Below are 26,104 nucleotides of genomic sequence, written 5' to 3'. Positions count from 1 at the left end.
CAAAGTCTGAGTCAGATTCCCAGACAAGAAATATTAGCATTGTTCAAAAATGTAAAACGATGGCAGGATCAAGTGGGGAAAAAAACAAAACAAAGAAAGCAACAAAACTACTACTTCTACCCAAGCTGCCATAACAGGAATAACTCTTCTTTCCTTGTTAACTTACGCTAACTTACAGTATCTGATGATTCAAGGAGTCAGCTGGATAAAGTTCATAAAGCAAATATTTCTGGGGAGGAGCAGACGGGCATAGAGCCTGCACTCAAACTGTGCATCTTTGAAAGGTATCTTTCAAGTAGCAAGAGGTACCATATGAACAGTTAACTAACCAGATACAACAGCAAATGAAGTGCTAAGCACCAGTCATGTCCTAGCAAATGCAATACAGACCAGGTACTGGGAAGAGCGCTATAGACACCAGACCTCAGCCACAGTTTCTTCACGGGCAAGAAAGACACTTCATCTCTGTTTTCCCATCTATAAAATGGCGTTCTGTTACCAGTAACCCCACTGTGAAGTACTAGAGTGAAGTTCTAGGCATCATTTCTACATTAATTTGAAGAACCACGTTAATTTCAGAGGAGTAAAACTGCAGGAAAACAGCTCAAAACTGTTGGCCGTACCTGGGGACAAGGCTGTCTCCTCCTCGCAGGGTGGTGGGGTCCAACTCGAATATGGAGGAGATATCATTTCCTTCAGGCACAGACACCAGAGAGTACGCCATCTTCTCCTGAGCGCTGCGCAGGCCTCTTCTGGAGGCATCCTGCTCAGGGTCCTGCTGTGGAAGAAGTCCCATCACAGTCAGCTCAAGCTCTGCAGGCCCAACTGCCTAGTGCTAAATGGGCATGCACTGTAATTTGTAGACCCAACTCTGAACCACTCCAGGTCCTATGACTGTGACTTGGGGTACCCAGCAGCTCCTCATCAAACATTCCATTGCTTTCTCTAGTGTTAATAACTTCTGAGCATTCCTGGATGGTATGAACATTAAATCCTAAACAACAGAAGGTGTGTTTTGCAGAGGGTGCCAGAAGAAACTCAGAATCCCCCAGTCATTCACCACACAGAGTGTCAGGAACTCTGATCAGTTCCAGGTGATGCACATCTGGTGAGATGGCCACTCTAGACACTACTGGCTTTTGAAACGTATTTGGCATCACTGGAAGACAGGCACCCAAAGGAGGCTGAAAGCAAGTACCAGCCTTCTGAGGTCTTGATATAGGGCATTCCAATCCTTAAAAATACTACCCAGTGTTGCTTGCGCCTCAGAATACTTTGTAGTTTGCACATTTGTATTCGGTGAACTTGGCTGCAAAATAGTGACATTTAAAGTCTTTGGTTTTGCACATGGGAACAGACAGTTAGCTGCATGGAACAGAAATACATGTTGGGAACATGCCATCAAAAGAAGAAGCAACTATACATTCAAGGGTCCATCTGGAGGCTTTACATCTGGAGGAATGTGATCACTTGGTTTGAATTCTCCAAGTTTCAGCAGTCTCTTTCATCCCCACAGTAAGACAATTGCTCTACATTCAAGATGTACCTTTGGCACATCAGGAGACAATCTAGGGAGAACTAAAACTTCAGCACCAACATTGATAGAAGCAGCCCACTAATAGTGAAAGGGTGTTAGGTGGCATCTCATTCATGCCCATTTAAACTGCTCTTCCACTGAGCTGTAAGGAGAAAACAACAACAAAACAGCTGTGCAAAGAAGCCTGCAGTATTATAGAGAGCTCACATTTGAATGAATTTGAAGTTAACGTATGAAAGCAACGTTAAGCAGCCCACACCATACTGTCATGAGTGAATGTTAAGCAATGCAGTAATTTTATGTCAGAAATGAATTATGTGCTCTTGATCCTATTCTTCATGGTCTATTTTTGCCACCTAGTGGTAAAAAAAAAACACAGTAGAGAAAAAAGTACATCTCTGAAGCCAGTGTGTTACCATTATTACTGCACTCAGGAAGGAGGCATTAGTGCACTACCAGTAGGAAGGATGTCTATAATGACAGACGCATTGATTAACTTCCAAGTTAAGCCAAAAAACAGTTTAGCACTGGATATCTTTCCCCCCCACTGGAACAACAGCAGTGTGGAGTTTTTGTTCATGCTTTTCCCCACTGTACAACCATGTTTACTGAAGACAAGCTGGCAGAAGATGACCGTTTGTTACACTACCAAGAAAATAAGGATAACAGTTCAACATCTGGGGGCAAGTGCTAGCTTCTTAGTGGCTAGGCTGTGATGACAAATCCTTTTCAGAGGTAATCTCAACCCTGCAGCACTATCAAAGCATTCACCTCCTTTTAAATATGGGAATAGCTCCTTCTCAGTTCTCAGTGCAGCAAATCTTCCACTGCTCAGGATAAATGACCAAGAAATTCACATAAGCCTACAATTTCATCCCAGTTAGAAAACGTAAGCTAAAATGGAAAATGCTGTTCCAGTTCTGTTTTCTCCCATTGAAGCAATGCTGTCTCCCTTTGACATCAATGAGAAGCTTCTAATAGTACAAAACATCAGCACGCTCAATCTTTGACACAAAAACATTTACTATGAAGGACACAGACTTGCTTTCACGAGAAAGAACGGAAGAAAGAATGGCACTGAAATCATTCTCACCCTGCCATTCTTTCTCTCTAGGCCCCTCAGCATGGCTTTCCTGTGACACACTAAAATGAGAGGGTATTCATGAATTAAACAAGGAGGCCAAGGATGACTGACTGGCACAGCATAATGTGAACATCCCACTAGGAACACATGGCACTTGATGTCATCTTGAGCAACTTGCTCTTCAGACCAATACAAAGAGTGCTTCAAGAAAGCAAAGGTTTAAGAAATAGGAAGACAGAAAGACATACTACAAAGTGGGAAGGCAAGGGGTCCAAGTAACATGTGAGTTTGGTCAGAAGAATATTGCTTCTCACTAAAGCCTACTCCAGTTTTTAAATGTTCACCCTCTGCATAGGCCCTAACAGCCTTCAGATCACGCTCAGTTTCTCCGTGTCTGCACTAGCAACAAGGCCTCGACAATCTATGCACTGGCCAGTTGAATACCAGAGCCTGTGCAAGCCCTCTCAATTAGGGGCAAGATCATACTCTTGCCTATACTTACTGAGGATTGACACTCCTGGTCATCTTCCTCATAGTCAGGGTTTACCTGATGAAACAGAATCACAGGCATGTCAAAACTCTAACAGAGCTACAAGTGAGAAATAACCTCAGCACCATCTAAATTTGCTTTGTAAAAGATGAGCTCTACTGCTACAGTGCTACCGGGCATGCAGAACAAATACACTACACAAAGGGATTTATTTCTAATTGGGCGACTGCCTGTCCACAGATTAGACTGTCCTTTGCACATGTGCAGACAGATGAAACGTGCTCAGTTGAGTTACTGGAGGAGCAAGACAGATAGAGGTTACCAAGTTCCACTTTTGCTTTTTAAATCTCAAATGGAATCTCCAAATAGAAATCACTGATTTGGCACAGTACTTTTAGAACAAACACTACTCTAACCATGGATCAGGTGAGCAATCTCCTCTGCTTTATTATGCATGATGTAAGGCTGTTTTCATTTTGGCTGATTACCAAACCCAAAATGTACTGAAAAAGCTCAATATTGGACTACAATTGGAAAGGATTTGCTCATGTACACGTGACAAACTCTTGCTGCTTTTCCAATCTACTTGTTAGAGGAGTATAAAATAGGATATTTAATCCAGACCTTTCCTACTGAAACTCTCATGTCAACAACATGAGCTAAGACAGCCTTTCTGCCCTGCTCTGCACTCTTACATCCAGGACAGCCTTTATTTACAGAGGTTTGTGTACAGACATATTGATATATCTCTGCTCTGAAGTACTTAGTTTTAATGAACATTCACAAGCGTTAAGCAGCAAAACTCACAAAATTATAATGCTTTGGCATTTTTTTTTATTTCATTTTATAAGACATCCTGAAATTCTACTTCAGGGTGGAAAGGAGAGATACCAACTATGGTGAGCAAATCAGACATTACTTTGTGCTTAAGCATTATCTGCAGTTCTTACCAGCCTGCTCTGAAGCCTAACTGCATTTCCATCTTACAGTCAGTCTTTCACTCCTATTAGGAAATTGATGACTTGACAGAAGCTAACACTAGTTGATGGAACTCATTTTCCCTCAAAGGGGCTCCACCATTTAAGAGCTATTCAAATACTCATTCAACTTCATTCTCACTACCCACAAAACTGTATACCAGTATTTAGCACCTACCCTTTGTAGAAGAGTAATTGCCTTTAGAGTTCATACAGAAAGTGCAATATGCTCAAGACTATCCCCTTACTGCAGTATTCATCCAAGTCTCTTTAACTGATTTCCATATCTACCATCTACCTTAGTAATGATGCTAAAGGACCCAAACACGACTCTCCTTCCCTCATCTTTTTAGGGTGAGAAATGAGAGATTTTCAGAAAGAACAAAAGGAATAGGATGCTGAGAAGGAAAGGCAGAGCTCCTAAACAACCCCAACACTTACCTCTGCCGCTAAGTAGTGTCCAGTAGCAAGGTGTTTGAACCTGAACAGACTGTTCCAGTACCCTGCACCGCCACGACAAGGATCATGCTGTACCACCTGCAGTGAAAGGAGAACAACAATTACACTATACATGAGTGACTTCTCTCTTTAAATACAGTACTTCACATATGTATTTCCCTTACAGGTAAAGAGGAAACATAAAGAGCTCCAGAAAAGACAAGATAATCTTTCAAGTGAGAACAACATGCAGTACAGAAAATGCCTGGAGCAGTTACTCCATCTCAATTTAGGAACATCGGGGTTTTTTTGCTCACTGTCAAGTCAGTGGGTACTGAGTAGGACTCCATTTGGAGTTTCTGGTGGGCGATGGTAGGAAGAGTAGGGTACAAGCTGGCAGTTAACTAATTAAAGAAAGCGCTCTAAACTGGCATTGTTGCTTGGTCTTGAAGCAGACTTCCTAAAGAGATGCAGCAGATCCTTCAAATTTTGCTGGAACTAATATTTAACTAATATGCTGTATCTAATGTTCAACCTTCTGGAAGGTCTGAAATGCAGCAGTGTTGTACAGAAGTACTAGAAGAGAAATCTGACAGTCTGCAAACTTCTGTAGCAAGCAGAACCTCCAATATCAGATGATCTGTTACTCTGTATTGGCCACTCTGTGGGTAGACCCACTTAGGGAATACTCAGAATAGCTGATCTCTGCCTTCTGGGGAGGGACTACACCACCTTTGAGCACAGCACATTTACCACTGGGTAACTGCATGCACATGAACAGTTACCACAAAAGCCAATGACGTCTGTAACACTCTCAAGTAATGCTCGTTACAGGTAAGCTTTCAACAGAAACAGGGGAAAAGCTGTGTATCATATCAGACACTTCTGGAATGAAAACAGGAAAAGCATGTTCACCTTTACAACTAATTTTAAGGCTCTCACAGGCAGAGCAAATGGCAAACATTTAAAACCACGTCTACATAAAACAGCCCTGGTTTACTCTTTGTACCAATAGAGGGAGAGTATTTTCTGAAACCAACAATAGCACAGATGTTAGTCACTATGTGAAAGCCCAGTACAGTGAAAAATGGTTCAGACAATGCACAGTCTAGCACAAGGTTGCTATCTCCTTTCAAATGAGGATATGTATAATCACAGCATTACACACCAAGAATAGAATGTTCTGAACACTCTGTGGGACAGTTGAGATTAGCTGGCTTCAGATTTCAGAGACTGGTAAGAAAAATGACATCACAAATGCTTTTCTGTCCTCTTTTTCTGAATTGTCAAGAGCCTGAATCTCAGAGCTATCTTACAGCATTAGAAATCAGCCCTCAGTTTTGATTTTGCACAGAAAGCACAGCAAATAAAGGAAATATTAAATTCAAATATCAGAAAGAATTTACCTAACAAAAGTAATGCAGGTATGTGGTTTCTAAACAGCAGCAGTCACCACAAAGCCACCCCCGGCCCAGGTCACAATTCTTACCTCTACCTCCCACAGTGCTTTTGAGCTGGTTGCAGAAGTGGCAGACTGCCTCCCCGTCGTTCTCAGGAAGACGTGCTGCTTTTTCCTGTGCTCATCACAAGTCAGAAACTTCTCCTGCTCTGCATGAAACAATCTTACTACATCCCCCTGTCAAAGCCCAGAACACAGCATCAGTAGAGACAGAGACGTTACCCACCAGTGAACAAGTTACAAGCAAGTAAAGTTTTGAGCCTTACCCCTTTGAGGATGTCATCTTTATTATCGCTCCATTTCATGAAAAGGACTATTTTCCAGCTTGTATTGCAATTCACAGAGTTGACCTAAAAGGAGAAATAGAACTGTTAGTCCCACTGCCCTGTGCTTGCATAAGTTGCTGCCACAGAACTACTGCCTTATTTTTTAACCTGTTGTTCGGGGTACTACAAACCCTGTTGCTTTACTTTAGATAAAACCACTTCTGCACCTGCTCCAGAAAAATCCAACTACAGGTCTGACTCACCAGTAAGTCACGCACCACAGAGCCATGGCTATTGATCTTGAAGAATAATCTCATTTCTACCCAGTCAAAAAAACAGACCAAATTTCAACCTTTGCTCAGTGTACAAAAGGTACAAGGGAAGTCTTGCAAAGACATTAAGGAGATGAGTTACAAGATAATCATTCTTAGACATCACCACAGGTGCTAATGAACTTACCGAGGTAATTTTCCTACAACACAAGCCCTAGCAGCTTAGCTGAAACATACAGAGCTTTGTACAGCTGTTCCCAGCTCCTGTACTATCAGCTCTGCCCTTACCTCATTGCATCCCGGATTATCAACAAGCTGATGACTACTAGCATGAAGAGGCTGGCCCGCGTTCACGGGATTCAGGACTACTTTGTCTCCAATGACAACCTGTAGATAAGCGCAGCATCAGACAAACCTGCAATCTCAGAAAGCATGCTTTATTTAAGAAAAAAGGAGTGATAGGAGGAAATTGCAGCCTCATAGTTTGGAGAGATGCTGGTCTGAATAAGAAAATCAGCATTCAATTGCATTAGAATCTAGCTTACTATAGATTCAATCATTCAGGCAGGAAAATAATCCTATACCAAGGGACTTAGAGGCTTACAGAAGAAACAGCCTGTAATTTTGGTAACAAATCTATCTGCTACTTCCCATGAAGTTGTTAAATGTTAACCAATGAAATAAGTAATTCCTATAGCAAAAGGTCAGCCAAAAATCCTCCTCCTCCAAGATGCACTTTCATTTGTAAAAATCAGACTCTCGACCAGGCTGGCATATGACTCAAGGCAAATGCACTTTATTATGGACAGCAAATGTCCTGTTCTTCCCTTCTGCCAGGGCAAAGCCTTACTTAAATTAAAATACAAAATCCTTCTCTGTATTGAAGACAACTGGTCATTATGATAAAGTGTCTGCAAATCCACAGGATTTAAAAGAGATTAATGGCCACTACAACTGCATTACCTTGTGCTTTGGCATGTGTGCGTGCAAAAGGAACAATGACATGAAAATGCATGGGGATAGTCTACAGGAGAAATTATGCTATAAAGCTCACTGAATTTACGTGCCAAACATATGCCTGGGCTATACCACAGAGCACACTAATGCTTACTGATGCTGTGTTTTAGACAGACTGTATACCCAGCTGACTCAGATCTTTAATTTAATTTCTTAAGTTTGATGCATGATCTCTTGTACAACAGTAACGTATTACGTACAGGACGAGTTGTTTTCCAGTCTTCCCATGAACAGAGCCATTTGACCTCATTATTACCTCATTCTTGTAAAAAATTTGAGTAATTTTGATTCAAAACTGGCAACACCAGAAGCTTAGGTACTAATCACTTACTCTGAATCTGCTGAAGAACCTCAACAGTTCCTCTCATTTAGAGCTGAACAGGAATTGTGCACAGCTACCATAATTAGATCCCTCATTCCTTCCAATGTTCACTCATTCCATGTTTTCAAAATACAAGTTACCATAGCAATTTTTTCTTCCCCCTCTTGACAGGAAAAAGGTTGTTTCTGCAACATCATGCACTAAATGCACACAGTGCATTTCATTAATTGCATGACAGACTGCCTTCCAGGCTGCATGTAAGCAATAGGTGAAGATTTTCCTCAGCACTTACGCTGTCTCCAATGGAGCGCAGTTTGTAGAATGGCTGTATGTAGAACCAGGAGCCTTCATTTCCAGCTTCATCCAAGGTCACCCTCATGGCATTCTTCTCTAGTAGAGCTGGCAGTCTCTTATTTACTGTTAAGTATTTGTTACTTTTTAAGTGAAGCAGCTAGAATAAGAATTAGAGTTCAGTTCTAGGAATGCTCGTTTTTCCTCCCCTCAACAGACAGTGAGCACGTATAGGACAACCACAGCATTACACAGGAAGCAAAATAAAACCTAAATCATGTTACAGGAAAAGCATGATGAATTCAGGCATGATTTTGCTGGCACTTATTTCAGTAGGCACACTGTGCTCCTGCACAAAGCCCTTCCAGCTAACCTAACTGCAATTGCTTTAGGACATGCCAAATGGCAAAGGACAGTCAGCCAACTTCATGCAACAAGAAAGCCTGCTCTGACATGCTCCTTGTCACCCACTGCCTTGAATTAGGGCAAATGAGAACTAGACAGCAATTATCCCTACTTTGAAAGGGCTGCAGCACCATACCTACTGGAAGGTAAGTCTGCTTTGGTTTCAGGGTGATCCAGCATCTGCTCACGTTATACTCCAATTATTAAGGTGTGCCTTTCTCAGTTATGTAGTTACTGTACTTGCCATTTTTCTTGGGTTTGATGCACGATTTCAACATTTTTCAGTCCCCAGTACATGGTATATCCTTTGCTTAAATGGACTGTCACTGCTTATATGGGTTCACTCTCCTTTGTTACGGATTACCATCTGATGTCTGAACACCTGACTGCAAGAAATTGTGTTTGGAACTGCACAGTGCCTGTGCCATTTCCATACAGCCAGCGGTAAGGCAGCATAGAAAACATTCCCAAAGAAATCATTACATGACCTTGGAGGAGAAAAAGCACAGCTAACCCATCACAAAAGAATCGGTCTAGCTGCACCTTTATGGAGATCAGACCTTGCTTCCTGGGATCACGCTTGGCAGTGCTGCCGCACTACTCAAAACTACAGATTCTTCTCAATGAATTTCATGAATTTGCAGTCACACTGTACAGGATTTTGCTTGAAGTCCCCCATTCGGCTTGAAGAGATGCTCACACCTTACCTGAATCACATTGCCATACTGGATAACTGTTCCCAGCAGCTTTCTGTTTTCAGTTTCATTCTGCTTCTTTTCCAAATCGGCTGCATGCTGAAATTGGAGCAAAACAATTTATTTGCTGGCCAAATAAATTGTGGCCAAAGCACCACGGTTATCTGTAAGTGTTTCACAGAACTGGGAAAAAATGAGTGCACGATGCAGCGTGTTCCTCTTTCTAGTTTCCACTAGCATAATTTCTTAACCATTTTCTCAGTTGTTTGGGAAGGCAGACACCTTTTAAACAACACATTCTTTGAATTTGACATAATTTTAGAACAAAACATGAGATAAAGGACAAGATAGAAGAGAGGTAAACATGTTTTATCATATACCTGTTGGTAGAGTGCAATTAAAAAAAGATCTTAGCTACTGCACAGGAAGAGCTATTTGCATGCTATGCTCAAGTCCCATAACCTTCAGCCCATGAGGAATTTGTTATTCTCAGAATATTGCTACGTATGATAACCAGCTCTTTCTCCACGAGAGCCTGGAGTACAGCTGCTCATTAAAAAAAAAACTATTTAGAAAAACAGCGCTGCATAATTTTCTTTTTATTATTGAAATACTATCTTATTTTCCTGGACTTCAGAGCATACCATCAGTAGAGATTTATTCAGGTAATACAGCAGTCCCTCAGCTATCCATGACAATAACAAAGGAGAAGAGTTCTCTGCCTGCACGGGTTGGGTATCACATAGTTGTAAATAAAGGACATAGTGTATTCTGTGGAAACATGATTAAGAGTTCAGACAGATTTCAAAACCATATCCCACACCTGAGAGTCACTCGAAGAGAAGGAAGCACTTTCCCTGGCCACTAGATGTCAGCTTCTCAAGCAGCACTGATTCATGATACCAAAGAAAGACAAGTGTCCCAGATTTTAAATCCCTTAAATGGCATTAACTTAAAATAACCTGACCTCAGCAGTGAGCATGCCACAGCAGACAATAAATTGCACCAGCAGGCAAATAGAAGCCAAAAAAGGCAAGTGAATATGACTAAATCCTGCATCACTGATTTTAATAAAAATTACATGTCCTGTTAAAGAAATACAGTTATGGGCAGAGATAACAGTTGCACGCACACTTTCTGGGGACACAGCCTGCTTCCCCTCACCATACATCACACAAAATGTAGGGGTTTTAGTGTCTTCCATGTACCACTAAGTGACATGTACTCGTAACTGACAGAAAAGAGTTTTGCTGTACAAACAACGGACACATGATCAAATTACTTTAAATCCATGCATCAGACTCAGGCACTGAGGTGTGACTGAGCACACCCACCACAGAGGCTCAGCCTCTCTGTGAAAGTCATGTATTAAACCATTTCCAGTAGGACTGCAAAGTGCTCAGATTCTCTCATTGAGCCAAGCAGGCAGCTGGTGCACACTGGGGGCACGTGCCTGTATGGACACAGCTGGGGACCAACACTGGAAAAATCGAATCCTGGATCTCTGCAGGGACCCCATCAGAAAACAGTAAAATAACAGTCCCAGACACCTGAACTGGAAGGCACTAAGGAAAGAGAAGACAACTTTAAATGACACGGTAATCCAGCTCAATTACAGTGTCTTCCCCATGTGACACAGCGTTTAGAACATACCTTTCCTTAAAATACATGAACCCGTACTTATACTATGCAGGCATTAGCTCTCCCCTCCCCTCAACACATCAGAAAACATAAAACCAGAAACCCCTAACACTCAAAGCTTGATGGCATGGCCTCCTTTTCACATCATCATAGAAGCAGAAGGAGAAACACAGCACAAGGGATGCTACAGCCAGTGAAGAAGTAACTTTCACCTGGCCAAGTTATCACTTCTGGGTTATAAAATTATACTTTCAGAAGCAAAATGAGTCCAACAGCCTCAGTGAAATGCAGGAGCGAGGCAGCCATATGGCAATCAGCAAATGACACTCTCCTACAGGGCCATTTTGTATTTCTGTCTTCAATGAGCTTAATATAGGCTTTAAGAAACTAAAAATACTTAGAATTGTAATTTTGACATGAAGTACTCCAGCCTATGTGATTTTAACATAAACATGTGTTTTATTTAACTCTAAAGTCAACAGATGGTATTTAAGTTAGTTGGCTTTTTAAAAAAAAAACAACTCTAAAAACAGCAATCAACTGCCTGGCTGGGTTTTCAACTGCTGAACAACATCTTACCCAGAAAAATATTAAATACTGCAAGCTAATAAGGAAAGAGAGGCAGTCTGGCCTTATAAATTAGTCATAATTACCCAGCAACCTTTACATGGATCCAGCAGCAGCGTTTGCATGAGAAACCTCAGCAGATCTATCAGCCTTATTTCGCTCAGATGGCACCAACCAGCAGAGCTTACACCCATCACTTCATACGCTGAGCTGCAATCCCAAGAGCCTGCTCCTCTTAGCAGCTGTCTGCAGGGTCCTGCTTTCATGTAATTAAAGGGTGCCCCCAAAATGCCCACACAGAGCACCACTACAGTCAGCACAGGCTACCAGCAGAAGTTTAAATGGCTGTAAGTCCAACCTGGTACCATACACACCGCTGTTCAGACGCAGCCTCTGAACAGTATGCTACCATAAATCTAAGGGTGTTTAAAAGTGAGATCTCAGTGAACGCCTCAAAAGGAGTCTTGTTTAATGATTTCTGTATCCTCTGCTGGTGCCTCCTCAGTGACCGCGGCAAGGTGATTGGAAATGCTTCTTTAGAGCAGTACAGATTAGAGTGCTTATCATCAACAGCTACCAGAACCTGAATACTTACGTGAAGCTTGTTGAGCAGCACTGCATCTGTCGTGCTGTTGGCTCCTGGCTTTGCTGCTTTCCAGAACTGTTTTTGAGCAGAGTACCGGTTCATGGGACATAGTTTGAACAGGCAATCTATAAAAACAATGAAATAAGCATGGAAATTGCTTCAGCCATGTGTAATTAACTAGGATTTTGCTGCTAGTATTGTCCAAATATTTCAGCAGCAGGGAAAGATTTATAAACAAATTCCAGAAAGCTCTTGATCAGACACATGCTTTTTTGGGCAACAGGAACGTTGCCCCATGAATGATAAAAATTAACTGTTGCTGCCAAACATCTGATGCAAGACCGGAAAATTCACTGCTTGTCCCAGCCCCAAAACCCAGGCACTAAAATGGTAACGCTTCTCACTGCTTCCCCAGGCAAACAGATCCACCTCACGCACTTTCAAATTCTGCCTTTCATACTTCAGCAACTATGTTGCCTCACCCAGTGTTATTGCTTCAAAGGTTTTGTTTGTTTGTTTTAAACGAGTCCCTTCTATTGCTAAGGAAAACAAGGCAGAAAAAGCTGGTGACAACTGCACAGCAGAGCAGCGAGCAGAAGAAAACACCCCTAGGTGACGGTGTGAAGAAGCAGAGGCACTCAGAGCACAGCCTGGGGGCAGAGGTAACCCCAGGGGTGCCGGGATCCTCACCGAGTTCAGCGCCACTATTACACATTCTGCTGGCAAAAGTCAGGAATTACAGCTGATAAGCCTCATCAAAAATACATTTTTACATTCGAGAGATGCTAGCTTATCAGTGATACAACTGAACTAGCTGTATTTACTATTTTTTACTCACGTGCGGCTAAGCAACCATAGACGCAAACAAACAAATTAAGCTATTCAGAGAGCACCCAAAGCAGCAGCCTGCATGTTTGAGCACAGTGCCCCACATGCCAGCACAGCTGCTCCCAGCACCTCTGTGAAAACAGTGCTGCTGTAAGGCTTCTGGCTGCTACCTCACACACCTTAAAGGCACGTCAGGTGCACGACCAGCAGAAGGGCAGCGAGGAGCAGCCAGGAGCTCTGCAGCAGGCTGGAATGGCAGCGGACGCCGAGCCACACGCGGGGCACCGACCGCACAGTACTTGGGCACTTTCCAGGCATGCACTCTTCCTCCTGTTTTTCCTTTAGATAAAGATGAATCACGGTGACTGACAGCACGGAGCAGCACTCAGAGCTGCTGCAGGCTGGCACTTTCAGTGAAGATGATGCATTGTAAGCAACACATCAGTCACAAAATTTTCTATTTTTGCGTGAGCCATCAGTTCACACAATGACAGCAATTAACACAGAAGCACACAGAAGAATTAATGCTGCGCCACATTTAGTCACCATGTGAGCACACTTGCTCCCAGGCTCTTCAATCACAGAAGACCCCAGCCAGGCTTCCCTCCTACCTGCAGAGCTGCTCACAGCACTCCCGCCTTGTGAGCATTTGACCTCGTCCTGTGCCACAGAGAAAAGCATGACATGTTTTTCTTAGGTTTCTTCCTAGGTAGAAGGCTACAGATCTAAAACAAGCAATGAAATGCATCCGACATTTCTATCCTTCACTCTAGGAGATGTTTCTTAAGCAGCTGAGGAGACAAACTTGGTGTAATCTGGCATTCACCTCAACACGGTGACTGCAGGCCGGTTGGAGCAGCGCATTTCACCACAGACCTAAAAGCTTTCTGACCATAAACAAAGTTTGATTTGCAGACTCCACAGGCTCACATTTCTAAAAATCAACCTGCAAGTACCTGCCAGCTGAGTGCCACCATGGCCACAGGTCTGCAATGCACAGCACAGCTGTGTCAGAGAAACCAAGCTCTTGTCAGAGAGGTAAGTTAGGTCTATTTCTAACAAATCCAAAATGAAGCCAAAGCAGTGAAGAATCTCATTGACTTCCCTGTAGCCAAAAGCCCAGCTCTCTGCTCATGGGCTCAGGAAGATTTACCAAGCCAATAAACAAAGCCATCGCTGCAGAATTAATCACATTGTACCAAACGCTGCTTGCTGAACTTCACCCACTAAGGAATGCATTCGGTGTTCAGACCTTCATGAGAAGCAGTGAAAAAAGGCAGTCACACACTGAGCAAGCAGAAAAATGAAATGCTGTGTAACTGCTGGTTAAGTGAGGGCACGCTGTCAAGAACAAACACTGAACACAGGTCCTGCAGGGAGGAAATAAGCACCCACGTAACTGTGTATTACCTCATCGTGCACATGCACAAAGGTGATGAATGGGGATGAATGGGATTTACATAGACATGTGTTAAACACGCATGTCAAGCTTTCCAGGCTAAACTCTGCTCTTCTGTCAGCAGTTGCTTTGCCTCAAGCGAAGAGGACTTGGCACATACAGGCACCGTGTGACACACCTGAGTTCTCACTGTTTGGGCATTTGGATCCGCACCCGGGTTCTGCCACCTGAAGCACACAGAAATACACCAGCAATGTGTGGTTGTCCTCTGCACGCATCAGAAGCAGAGAGGGATAATGAAAGGATACCAGAAACACTAGAAAATGCCACGTCCTGAGGTATTCCAGGACGAGGTGAAGGAATAACCCTGCAGGCACACTGCTGCAACCACAACTGCCCCTTCTGACAAATCCAACTGCAGAGCACTTTCAGAGGAGGAAAAGCTACGAACATGAAGACTCTTCACTTAGCCATGTACAAAACCTGCTCAGTATTTAACACCAACACAGCCTCTCCTTCATTACTTGATTAAAAAAAACCAACTCCTTTTTGCACAGCAATACCAAAATTAAAAGATTAGCAAATCCTCACTGGAATTCCGCAGTTGCTCTTTTGTGTGCTCTGTACCTCCACAGCTGCTATTTCCCCAGGGTGAAACCCACTTGCAGTAGAGAATAAATACAAGAAAACAATAAAATCAGCATCCTTGAAAAAGCAACAGGACAGAGATGGAGAGGTAATGCACCTGGCAGTGAGGGAGACACGGAGCATCCAAATCCTCAGTGCCACAGTTACAGAAGTCCTGCAGCGCCAACATGCTCACAAAGATGGTAACACTCTACACAATGAAGAAATTATTTCAAGACAGAACGAAGCCCCTTTCTGTGTTTAATTGAAATATTTCCATGCAGGAGGTATACAGAATGGAAAAATACATACATGCAATCCCATGCAAGTTTCACCTTCCCAGCAGCCCTTGCACCACTAACAGTGTCTATTTCTATACTTGCTCTTTTTGACGTTTACAATGAATAGATGACAGCCTAAGAGGTTCAAAGAATATAGAACAAAAGCAGCTACAGGAATGTGTTGATTATTAATCATTCCTGCATTTCCATAGAGGGAAAAAAAGAACCCAATCTACCGAAATTACTGTCTTTGTGATGAGAAGACATCCGTTCATTTTCACTTTGCAGTGAACGAGCTTTGCTCGGCGTAGAGCAGGAGTGTTCCAGATGAGAACTGTGTCAGGACGCACTGAATGTTTGCCCCACTGTGCCAGCAGAGCCCACTCCATCAGCAGCTCCAGCCAAAGCAGCAGGAAAACAAACCTCAGCTGCATACACTTTGCCAGCAGAAGACCACTGAAGTCCTCTGCCACGTGGCCAACAGTTTGGTCATGGAACAATGTGGGAAAATATCAATGCAGGGCAAAAGGACATCTGTGTATCAAGCTGGCAGATCTCACTCATCATGACCACGTGTCACTGCAAGGCAACCAACGGTTTGAGATTCCAACTCTGAACCAATTACATGACAAAATTACCAGAAATTTCTGCTGCTGTGAAATCTGTTCCATCTCACCCTTTCCAAGAAATTTCAATGCTTTTCTTTTTAAAGCACAAAATACCCCTCCCCTTCCCCCCCCCGCAACCAACACTTCAATGGGAAGGCTGCATGACCTATGTTATGAAGACTTTTTTAATGTTAAATCCATTCGTATCTGCAAGATGTTATGGCAACCGCACTCCTGCCATTGTACTCACTTATGAAGAGTTCTACTGATGGCAATCACTACTTCATTTTTCAAGCTGGAACAGTGTAGGAAAGACGGTAGTTATTATTAACTTAGAGCTGATACCTGAAGTCAAGGAAAGAAATAAACCACAACAGTGGTTTCAGAGCTAAAGAAATCACACACCTGAAAGATGGACGCTGAATATCAAATTCAATCAACAGCACTCATTGATATGACATGCATTAAGAAGCAATGGTGTTTTAAATAGGAAGCAGAATGTGACTCCACACGGTGCTGTTAGTAACTCTGCAATAACTAACAGTGTGCTGACATGCACAGCACGACCAAACACTGCTGAGGGATAAGGCTGTTCCTTGGTAAAAAATGAGCGAGGTAACTTCATTCCAAGCAGGAAGAGAAGCACATAGCTCCCCCCGCAGGGAAAAACAACTTCACGATGCTCTGCACACGTGGCCACGCCTCAAAACTGAGAATGAAAGCAAAGACAACACACACAACACAACAAGCAAAGACCTCCCAAAGCCCTCCTAACCACAGTGGTAACAAAGTGCCCGAAAAACCACCAAAGGGATAACAGAAGAGAAACACCTTTAAGTAAACATTTTAGGTACCGAAGAGTTCAGGATACACCAGTGTTTGTTTTATTTCTGCATGTAACCTCTTTGGTCTCCTTCAAAAAGAAAGCTGCTACTCGAAAAGAGAGAAATATTTAGACACTGCATATACAGGCAGTTCCAAAAGGAAACATTTGCAGGAAAGACCAGTTATGTTCTTCAACCTCTGGAATGAGCAACGCTGAGTAAAGGTGCTTCACGAAGACACAAAGCCCCAAGGAGCAGCAACACCAGCATTAGGAATGAAGGCCAGCTGTGTTTCACCACATGTCCCATTTGGCACCCAGGTGTCAGGGTGAGGAGCCTGAGCTCCCCACAGCACCACGAGGACATCACACCCCGGGGCAGGCAGGCATCAACACAACTCCTGAGAAACCTGATGGGCAAAGAGTGACTGTCTGTGTCATTGGGAGCTTATGGAGCACGTCGTATCTATGGATGCTAAGGAGAGGGAAAACAAGAAGGCAGAAAAAAACACAACACCTAAAGAAAAGCACACGGGAAGAGTTCACTACTGCATACATGAAAGGGGGTTAACCCAGGATCTGAAGAAAGCTGGTGGTTTCAGTGAATGTTTCGCTGCCTTAGTTCATCTCCACCTCTGGTTCTGCATGAAAAGAAATCCTGGACAAGAGGTGTAGCTTGCCAAGTGGTAAGTCTGAAGGGCAGTCCCTTCCCTCTCCCACGGAACTGAAAATTAAGTCCTACATGCAACAAGGAGAAATAAGTCATACTTTATACAAAGGGGATTCAGCAAACTAAGATACGTCAGCACTGCAGAACCATTTTTAAACAAAGCACCTTGGCTTCAACCTTTGTCAGAGCCTCGAGAGCTGTACTCTTAGCTCAGGAAGCCATCCTCTATTTCCTTTTTAACAGTTTACATGATAAATCCCACTGCGAGGCACTAAAACACAAGTGTCAGAATACGAACACTGCAACATTCTTCCTTTGGGTTTTTTCAGTGTCCGTCTGTAGCATTTTTTGCCTGCAGCATCTGCTGCTTGCACTTCATTTTATTCCAACTGTTCCCTCCTTGGATATAATGTCCATGTTTGCCTCTTCACTTGTTCCTGCTGCTCCAGAATGGAGTAGCAGCCCCAGACAGGCCAGGAAGCGGGGGCAGGAGGCAGGGAAGGGCTTGGATATGGAGCAGGGGAAGAGCAAGGAGCAGATCAAATTTCAAACACCGTCTGAATGCATCAGTGAGGAGCAGTATGGAAAGAACATGGCCGGGCTATGAGAGCTGACTGAACAGCACGATGCAAGTTGCTCTGTTTAAGCACGCTCTGTGTGCACGCTGTAAGAAACAAGGCACCATGGCACCACAGAAGGCAAAAGGCAAAATCTTCAGCTGTTCAATAAAGTAACTTCATTTTCAGCCTTTAATGCATTTCAGCCAAACGCATTTGGCTTAGGCAAAAAGCTCACGTTGCCAAAGTTAGAGGGACGCTGCAGAAATGCTTGATAACATTACTGAAGCCTAGGTAAGAGGATCTGAAGAAATAATAAACCTGAACTCAGTGCTTCAACTCTTCACATGGTAACAGCATACCTTGCCTGAACGGCCCATTGGCTCCTGTCTGCTCACTGCCCACGTCGTGGCCCTGCTGCCTTCCACACAACTGCCCACATTGCTGCTTCACAGGGCTGAAAGACCCTCAGAAAGTTTACTCAGCTCATCCTTTTCTCAAAGGCAGAATTAGCCATGCCTGCTCCATTCCTGACATAGCTCCTGAAGCAATCTATTCCCATGCTCCACTATTTCTGTACCTAACCCATTTGTTTTTTTACAATTTAAGCCCGTTACTTCTTCCTTCTGTTGGCACACGTGGCCAACAGAACATCCCCTCTCCCAGCTGGGTGCTGTGCCCACAGCTGCCAAAATGCAAGCCTGTTCCTGACCATTGCTCTCCGTTGGCTCCTATCTTTCTTGAAGAACAAGGTGCAGTATTACACAGCATGCTCCACTTGAGGCTCTGCCAACAAGTCAAATAGGGAAAAAAATAATTACTATGTCTTTTGGCAACTGTTCTTTTTATATATTCCAAAGCAGTATTTGCACTTTTACTGACAGCACAGCATTGACTCCTCCTGTTCCAACTACAATTCTGATAAAACCTAGAGCCTTCCCCAGGGAACTGCTGCATGTGCCTATTCTCCCCCTCCCCAGTTGGATCCAGCCAGCTCAGTGCTGCCTTTGCCATATGCCCCCACTGAACTGCAGCGATATTTTTGAACGCATTTCTTCATTTTTCTTGATAACTGAATGAATTCCCAAGTTGTGTTCTGCTCTGTAGGGCTTGCAGCAAACTTAGCAGCAGCATGGCACAGAGCAGTACCCATAAGATGCTGCCACGCAGATGTTCCAATTTCCAATAAATGGGTGATAGATGAACTCGAGCAGCACTATGCGCAGGGCTTAGCAAACTGAAGAAAAATGGAACAACAACAAAATAAGCCAGACCTGCCTTAATTATGGGAAACAACATCCTGGATTTGAACAGATCAGCCATGCTGCTGAGCTGAGCTCCAGTCTCACGCACACAGGGTTTAACACCAGTGTCTCCATCCATTTTCCCGGTGTAAAAGCTTTATTCCTCACTTCCCGTTGCTGTGCTTGGCTGGGCCTTCCACCTCACTTACTGAGGCCCTCTCTCTGTCTCTACTTTAAACAGTCACCCTCCTTCTGGCAGGGGACCAGAGATGCTCTTGCTGAAGCCTATCAAGTGATGCCTCCCAGTCTGCCCAGCTCCCTCCCTCATGTTTCCAACTCCCCTGCTCAGGAACAGAGCACACAACACGCCAACAATCATGCAGCTAATTAAAATCTGGCTGAACCCTCCATGGTACAGCCTTAGCACTGAAGATTGCATACCGGCTGCCGTTTTAAAAAGCAGATTATGCTGACGATTATGCTGTGCATACTGTAAGTGCAAGTGCTGCCATGTATTTCATCTGCCCAAACTGTCTGCAACAGCACAGCAGTACTGCAGTGCAGGACAAGACCCTTGGAGCACTTCTACAGTGTACAATATTCAGCTAGTGCAGAGAGTTGAGCTCTGCCAGCGCTGCTGCTGGAACAAAATCCCCAGCTTCAGAGATCAAAAATGAAAGTGGAAAATAGTCCTAAACTAGTAAAGCAGCCCCTTCCAGGAACAGCCAAACAGCACTACTTGACCAAATAAGGCAAGTGAAAGCTCTGAGCCAAAGCAGCAAACCCACGTTGTATTAAAGTCAGACAGCTGGACAGCAGAAAGGCGAATCAGCCCGTTGCACTGGACCGGATTGCAAATGGGAAGAACAAATGTTCAGAAAGCAGGAGCGGAAGCGCAGCCTGCCAGCAGAGGCTCACAGGCATTTGTCCCAGCCTGTGGGAGCCTACGCTCCATTCTTACGGGATTTTTCCTTGGTTTTTAATGCAATGCCATCATCCCAAACAAGCAACAGAATCGCTATTGATTATGCCTGGACAGGGATGCTGATGGGGCACTTGCAAGAGCAAAACCAAGCCTACCCAGCACAGTGAGTGCGGGGCTGCCACGTGCCTCACCCCACCATGCAGAGCTGCCCTCGTGCTGCTGGACAAAGATGAGCACAACACAGTTCTTTTTTTCAGCTTCAAAAGAGGCTGAGCTGAAATTTCAAACAGGAAAGCAAGGACCTAAAACATCCCATTAAGGGAAAGTCTGAGGTTCATTTCTTTAACTCCTTGTCCAACTAAGCAGAGCTAGAAGTTCAGGTGCTATAATGTTACATGGCAACTCCTGCCTCTGCCACCTGAACTGTTTGAGACAAAGACGAACCCAAACCCAACATGACATTGACACTTTCACAAGAGCATGCAAGCAATACAACTGGCATTTCCTCAACTCTGCTGCAGGAGCTGCACAAACCCAACAGGGTCTTCTCTGCCCTGTGCTCCAGTGACTGCCCTCTGGAACCCCCTGGCTCCCGCTGCCCCTGCAGCAGCGACGCCAGTGTTACAACAACACCAGGCAAGGAGCACCCATCTGCATGCTCAGTCCCAGCACAGCCTGCTGCCTAAGCCAATTTAGCCTCAAGAACACAATATTTACTAGTCACTGAGTTTCAAAGCCTATTAATTGGTGCCTTCCCACAGTCTTTGTGAATCAACATATCCATTCATTTCAGTCCCCTCTTCTGCCAGCTGCAAAGAGATGAGTGAATATGCACATCAGTGTGGCTTGGGCACAGCTGAGAGGCCTTCACAGCAACACTATTAGCAAAAGAAGGGGAGGGAAAAAGTGATGATATAACCCTTGCCCAGCTAAAGCTACAGCCCAGGTAAAGCTTTTCTTCAGCATTCAAAGAACACACTTTGATCAAAGTGTTTTTTCCCAACCTTCAGTTGATCCTGGGGACAGAATCGATGCGCAGCCCACAGACCACAACAGCAACACACAGGCACTGCCCAGGGAAGCACCAAATGACTGCCCCAACATTCAGGCCACACACACCCGACCTACGCTGTACTTGTTTCTGAAAAGCCTGGAGAAAAATCAATTTATTCGAGCTACTTCATGCTAGATCCATATTCCAAATTTCCTTTTACACAAATAATTAAGTATTTTCAGTGTTTTAAGTCATCTTTTATCTGTCTTACTGACATAATGACAACACATCAATCAGTGCCAAAGAAAGCTGGATTCAGAGTGACGGACGGGCTGGGGAGGGCTATTAAATAACACCAGCTGTATCCCCAACTGAGCACATCCCACGCCTGCATCAGTGCAGTCAGCAAGGAGCCCTCCTGGATCACAGACACCATCAGTAGCCCCAGAGCAGTGACAAACTTAAAGTTCAGAAGATGGCACTGAAATCTTTTGACATTGCTGGCTCCTTTCCCTTCTTTCCTTTTATTGTTGCAATCACTCTTTCATTTCAACTATTTGTATCATAATGATACTAAAAATGCTTCTCCAGCTGTCGGTGTCAGATGTTCCAGCCTGTATGCCCAGATCAACATCAGGCTTATGCCTTTCTTTCAGACACACTTTCCTTTTTCACATGTGATACCAGCATCGTAGAACAGCAGAAGCATCTATAAACAAACAGACACTCTTTAAAAGCCACCCCACTGAAAAGCAGCATTTGTTCAAACAACACATAGAGGTGCACAGGAATGCCAAGACAACCTTGACCAAGCCCAGGGGGCCATGAAGTGCCCACGCATCGGTTCTGCCATCTTTCCCCTGCCCACCGACATGGAGAACGCCAAGCTGCTCTTCAAAAGATCCCTACATGCCTCCAAAGCTCCTCCTGACGATCGCACCCATCTCTTGGCAGCACGGAGCTCTCAGGACCGTTTGCAGGAGCAGATTCGTGCAGCTCTTCCCATTCTCCTCCCCCAGCCTTCCATTGCCCGAAGCAGCTGCTCCTGCCCACGCCGCCCCACGCTCTCCTCCATGGCAACACTTCTGCGTACCACAGGGAAACACAGAGAAAAAGGGATCATTTGTGCCCTCAGATCTAGCAGTGGAACGATATTAGCAATGAGGAGTCACTGCAAAGTAAGAAGTCACCTTCCGCAATTCAGTCAGTTGCTGACATTTCAATTGAGATTGGACTAACCGCTCATGAATGCGCCAAGCCCAGCCTGACAGCTGCTTGCCCAGGTCTGTAAGCACAGAAATGCACACAGGATGCTGCCTGATGCAGACTACTGAAGAAGGCATCCTGTAGGTCACTGCCTCTTATGGAAGGTGTTCCATCACACAGCTTCCTTTCTTTCATTACTACAAGTGTCTGTCCAACATCACATACCCATAGCTCCCTTGGGCTTCTGTCCACTAAATGAAGAGGAAAACAAATAATGTAACCCTACCACATCAAAATGTAGATGGACATAGTTTCTTCCTATACAATCTGCAGATTGCTAAAATCTTCACCTTAACACGTATGGAAACATCTCTCCCAGGACACACAACTAATCTCACAAGCGCTGCCCAGTACCACCTCCCTGCACACCACCTCTCCCATGAGCTTGAGAATATGACAGCAAACAGCAGGCACTGTCCTCAAGAAGGTGCAGGGCTGTAGGGAGGGCCACAGGACAGATACACAGGGGATTTATCCAGGGTCACAGCCAGAACAAGGAGCAATTCAAGCGTGATGCAGGGATGTCCACCGATGACCCCATGTGACACAGATCACAGATGGAGGCCAAAGCACTGCTCATTGCTTCTAGCTAACTGAGTTGAAGAAAAAAAATGCAAGAAATTGTTTTCAATTCTTCAGCAGAGATCAGAACAATCCCAGATTACATGGCAATAAATATTAGCACTGTTTATGGAGCAGTCACTTGGAAATGATGGAAAAAAAATCTAGATAAACATAACTTCATATTTGTAAAACAGAAAGTATTTATAAATAAATGCCCTCCTTTCTACTTAGCAATAGCAGAGTACGATGCCTTTATACTTCTTTAAAAGTCTAAATATTTAAATTATGTTTAAAATTAGCATAGTGCAAAAGATTCTTCCAATAATGTATCCACCAATAAAAACCATCTTCGGAGGTGGAAGAAGATCTTTGGGCTTCCAGCAAGAGCCACATGCTAGCTGAGATATTCAGAGTAGCTGAGTCACTGTGGTTTTCTGAAATGAGCCTTTAACTACGACTTGAGGGAAAGAACACTAAGTGACAGGCACTTCAAGTCACTGAGGGATAAAAGTTAGTCTTTTAAAGTTACTGGGTTTTTAAGTCTAAGGCTGCAGTTCATTTTCCTGCCACTTTTTTTTCCCCATGTACTTTGATGTCTAGTTCCCAACACGATGTTTAATTTTAATCCTGTATTAGCCATAATTTAAACTGTGCACGAGCACGGCATTGCTCTTCAGAGCAGTTAACTGCTTGGTGACCAGGAGCAATGCCCCAGAGATGCTCCTGCAGGCCAGGGATGGCACACAGTGAGCACAACAGTCTGCAGCAATGGATTTGTGGGACTAATCTGAGGATTTAGTAAAACCTCAAGTGTTCAGCTCTTCTATTTAAAAAATAAAAACAAAACTGTCCCATTAACAAATCCCTTCCCCTTTCTTGCTGCTGTGGTTTTACAGCTACAGCAGTAGCAGGCCATTATAAAGCAAGGAGCAGGCTCACTGTACTTCCAGCAACACAGGGCAGACAGCAGATCCAGCACTTCCTGCACAGAAAGGGGACAATTCAGAATACAGGAAATGCATACGTCGGGGTCACCTAAAGGGAAAGCACGGCACAGCAAGGTGGAATTAGTTTTGCACAGTCAGCTGACAGCTCCATTCAATCCTCTCCCTGTTATCAGATGGGGGCAAACAGACCTTAGCAAAGGATCACAAAGATTCTCACTATAGCACAGATGTTTCCATAGTGAAAGCTTTAACACAAAGCTGGAAGAAAGCACTTGCTGAAAACAGCCATCCCCTCTCCCTGAAAATGTCTGAAAAAAGAATTGCTTTTTCTGACTTATTTCTCTAAGAACCTTCACAGCTTTCCCCACAGTTTTGGTTTGTTTCTTTTTCCCTTTGAATTTCAGAAAGTGAAAAACTCACACGTTTTCATGTTCTTTTCAACACTTACAAGAGAGTCTGCCTGCCCACAAACAGCCTCATCTGAGGGCATCTCCCACAGCCCTCACCAAACCGACTGCCACCATCACCTCAGCCGCAGTTATTCCTCAGGCCATGTCCACCCCGACTGAAATGAGCTGAGCTGCCATACAGCTGAGGGCTTCCCCTCAATCAAACATTTCTTAGAAGCAAAGCACTAATTACTCACACTTGTTCTCTTTATGGAAACACCTTCTCGGAGCCGTTGGCCTCTGAGGTCCTCAAAGCTGCTTGTGAGCACCGGGAATGGGAGGACCAAAAAGCCACAGTGATGGCTGCTGACCGTTCAATGCAACTTCAGCTAAATACTAAAAGAAATCACCCTTTGATTTTTGCACCAGAAAAATCAGAAACTAAGTGCCAACCATAATATCAAGGTCAGAAGGTGCTGATGTGAAATCCCAGTGGATACTCATACGAGGTACTATATAAATATAAAATTCCCTGTACGTATAACCTTCTCTTACATTTTAATATTTATATTATTTTTGTATACTTATATAAATATACATACACACACACTCTACCTATAAGGAGACCAGAAGATGGACAGGCTGTTAAATTCCAAAGGGCTCTCTGCAGACAAATTCTGATGCAAATGCAGAATTATCATTTGTCAAGTTGTCTCATACTTCAGCACTAATGCTGTAATCTGCAATAACCACACAAAGAAGTAGAGCACATTGAATGGGGATAAAGTTGTCAGTTCTTCCTCTTTCCGAGGTTGATTTGCTACTTTCATTGAAGGGGAACCAAGAACTGGAGCTACCACTCCGTAGATTATTTATCCCAAAGTCCCACAACACAAAACCTTTAAGTACACAACTGATAGCATATGGGGAAAAAAATACATACTTGAAATTAGAACTTGTAAATCATATTTGAAGGATCTTCTCGTTGTCATTCTTTATGACCAGGGCCATCTGCCTGACAAGGAGTAGGAGGGTATCAATTTTCTGCCTATTTTAGCATTTGGCAGCAATAAAGAATTATCTTTAAGGCCTGCATTGTCTTCAGACTTTATGTTCCAGTCCTTAAGACATCAGCCCGCAAGGTGCTGGCACTGCTGTTTCAAGTATGGGAGGTGGATGTGGTGCATGGTGTTGGGCTCTGAGCACACGCAGTGCCTGCAGCCAGACGCTCCTGCAGCCCCCACTGAAGGTGCACAACTCCTGTTTCCCACAAAAACTCAGTTACCAAGTTCCTCCTGCAGTCCAGTACTACAAGTTTTGTTGGCTTTCCAGTGTCACTCTGCTGTGATCACACAAGCATGAGATAACTTACTTGCTTTTTGATCAGTATGTTCAATGCATTTCTGAAAGACAGAATAACAAACTCCAAGATACAACTTGGACAGGAGTATCTACAGGAAGGAGCAAAAGAATGCTGGAATTTGGCTTCAGCACAGACAGCCAAGACTCTTCTCAAGCTGTGCCACCATAAATTCACTGCATCATTCTTCAGCCCTGCTCTGAAACCTTTGGTGCTGATTAATCCAAATCTGCACACAGGGTTGATGGAGCATTCATCAGATCAGAACCACCATTTCTGCTTTCTGAGGTGAGCCAAAACTCCAGCTCAGCCCTTTCTGGACACACTCAGTACCCCAGCACATTCAGGCCCTAACAGTTCACTGCAAAGTCTGCAGGGAGGGAAGCAAACATTTCCTCTTTGCACAGAAAGACTGATTACGTTCTAATAATACTGAGATTTATTCTTGTTTCTTAGAAAACAAGCCCCAGCTTTACAGCCTAAGGAGCAGTCATGAGCTGGAATCCCTAACACAAACAACTCTGCTCGTACCCCGGTCCCAAAGGCTGCAGGGCACCGTCCCTCCCAAACCCTGC

General features: G+C 43.9%; 1 protein-coding gene across 18 annotated transcripts in view; it reads right to left on the bottom strand.

Moving 5' to 3' along the window:
• The window catches only part of ITPR1 (inositol 1,4,5-trisphosphate receptor type 1), a 150,712-nt gene that overhangs the window by 102,107 nt on the left and 22,501 nt on the right, over window positions 1-26,104 (bottom strand). For 13 of the 18 annotated variants that reach the window (XM_040646080.2, XM_040646085.2, XM_040646086.2 and 10 more), the window contains 9 exons: window positions 12,057-12,172; window positions 9,266-9,352; window positions 8,155-8,313; window positions 6,812-6,910; window positions 6,252-6,335; window positions 6,016-6,162; window positions 4,530-4,625; window positions 3,124-3,168; window positions 624-778 (listed from right to left, as the gene is read on the bottom strand). In XM_040646080.2, coding sequence (XP_040502014.1) covers window positions 624-778; window positions 3,124-3,168; window positions 4,530-4,625; window positions 6,016-6,162; window positions 6,252-6,335; window positions 6,812-6,910; window positions 8,155-8,313; window positions 9,266-9,352; window positions 12,057-12,172 — 988 coding nt within the window. The remainder of the gene's footprint in view (window positions 1-623; window positions 779-3,123; window positions 3,169-4,529; window positions 4,626-6,015; window positions 6,163-6,251; window positions 6,336-6,811; window positions 6,911-8,154; window positions 8,314-9,265; window positions 9,353-12,056; window positions 12,173-26,104) is intronic. The other 5 variants (XM_040646081.2, XM_015292952.4, XM_015292953.4 and 2 more) reach the window with 3 other exon arrangements.

This window comes from Gallus gallus, chromosome 12 (genome assembly GCF_016699485.2).
Source record: "Gallus gallus isolate bGalGal1 chromosome 12, bGalGal1.mat.broiler.GRCg7b, whole genome shotgun sequence".
NCBI lineage: Eukaryota > Metazoa > Chordata > Aves > Galliformes > Phasianidae > Gallus > Gallus gallus.
This window is presented reverse-complemented; position numbering and strand designations above follow the sequence as displayed.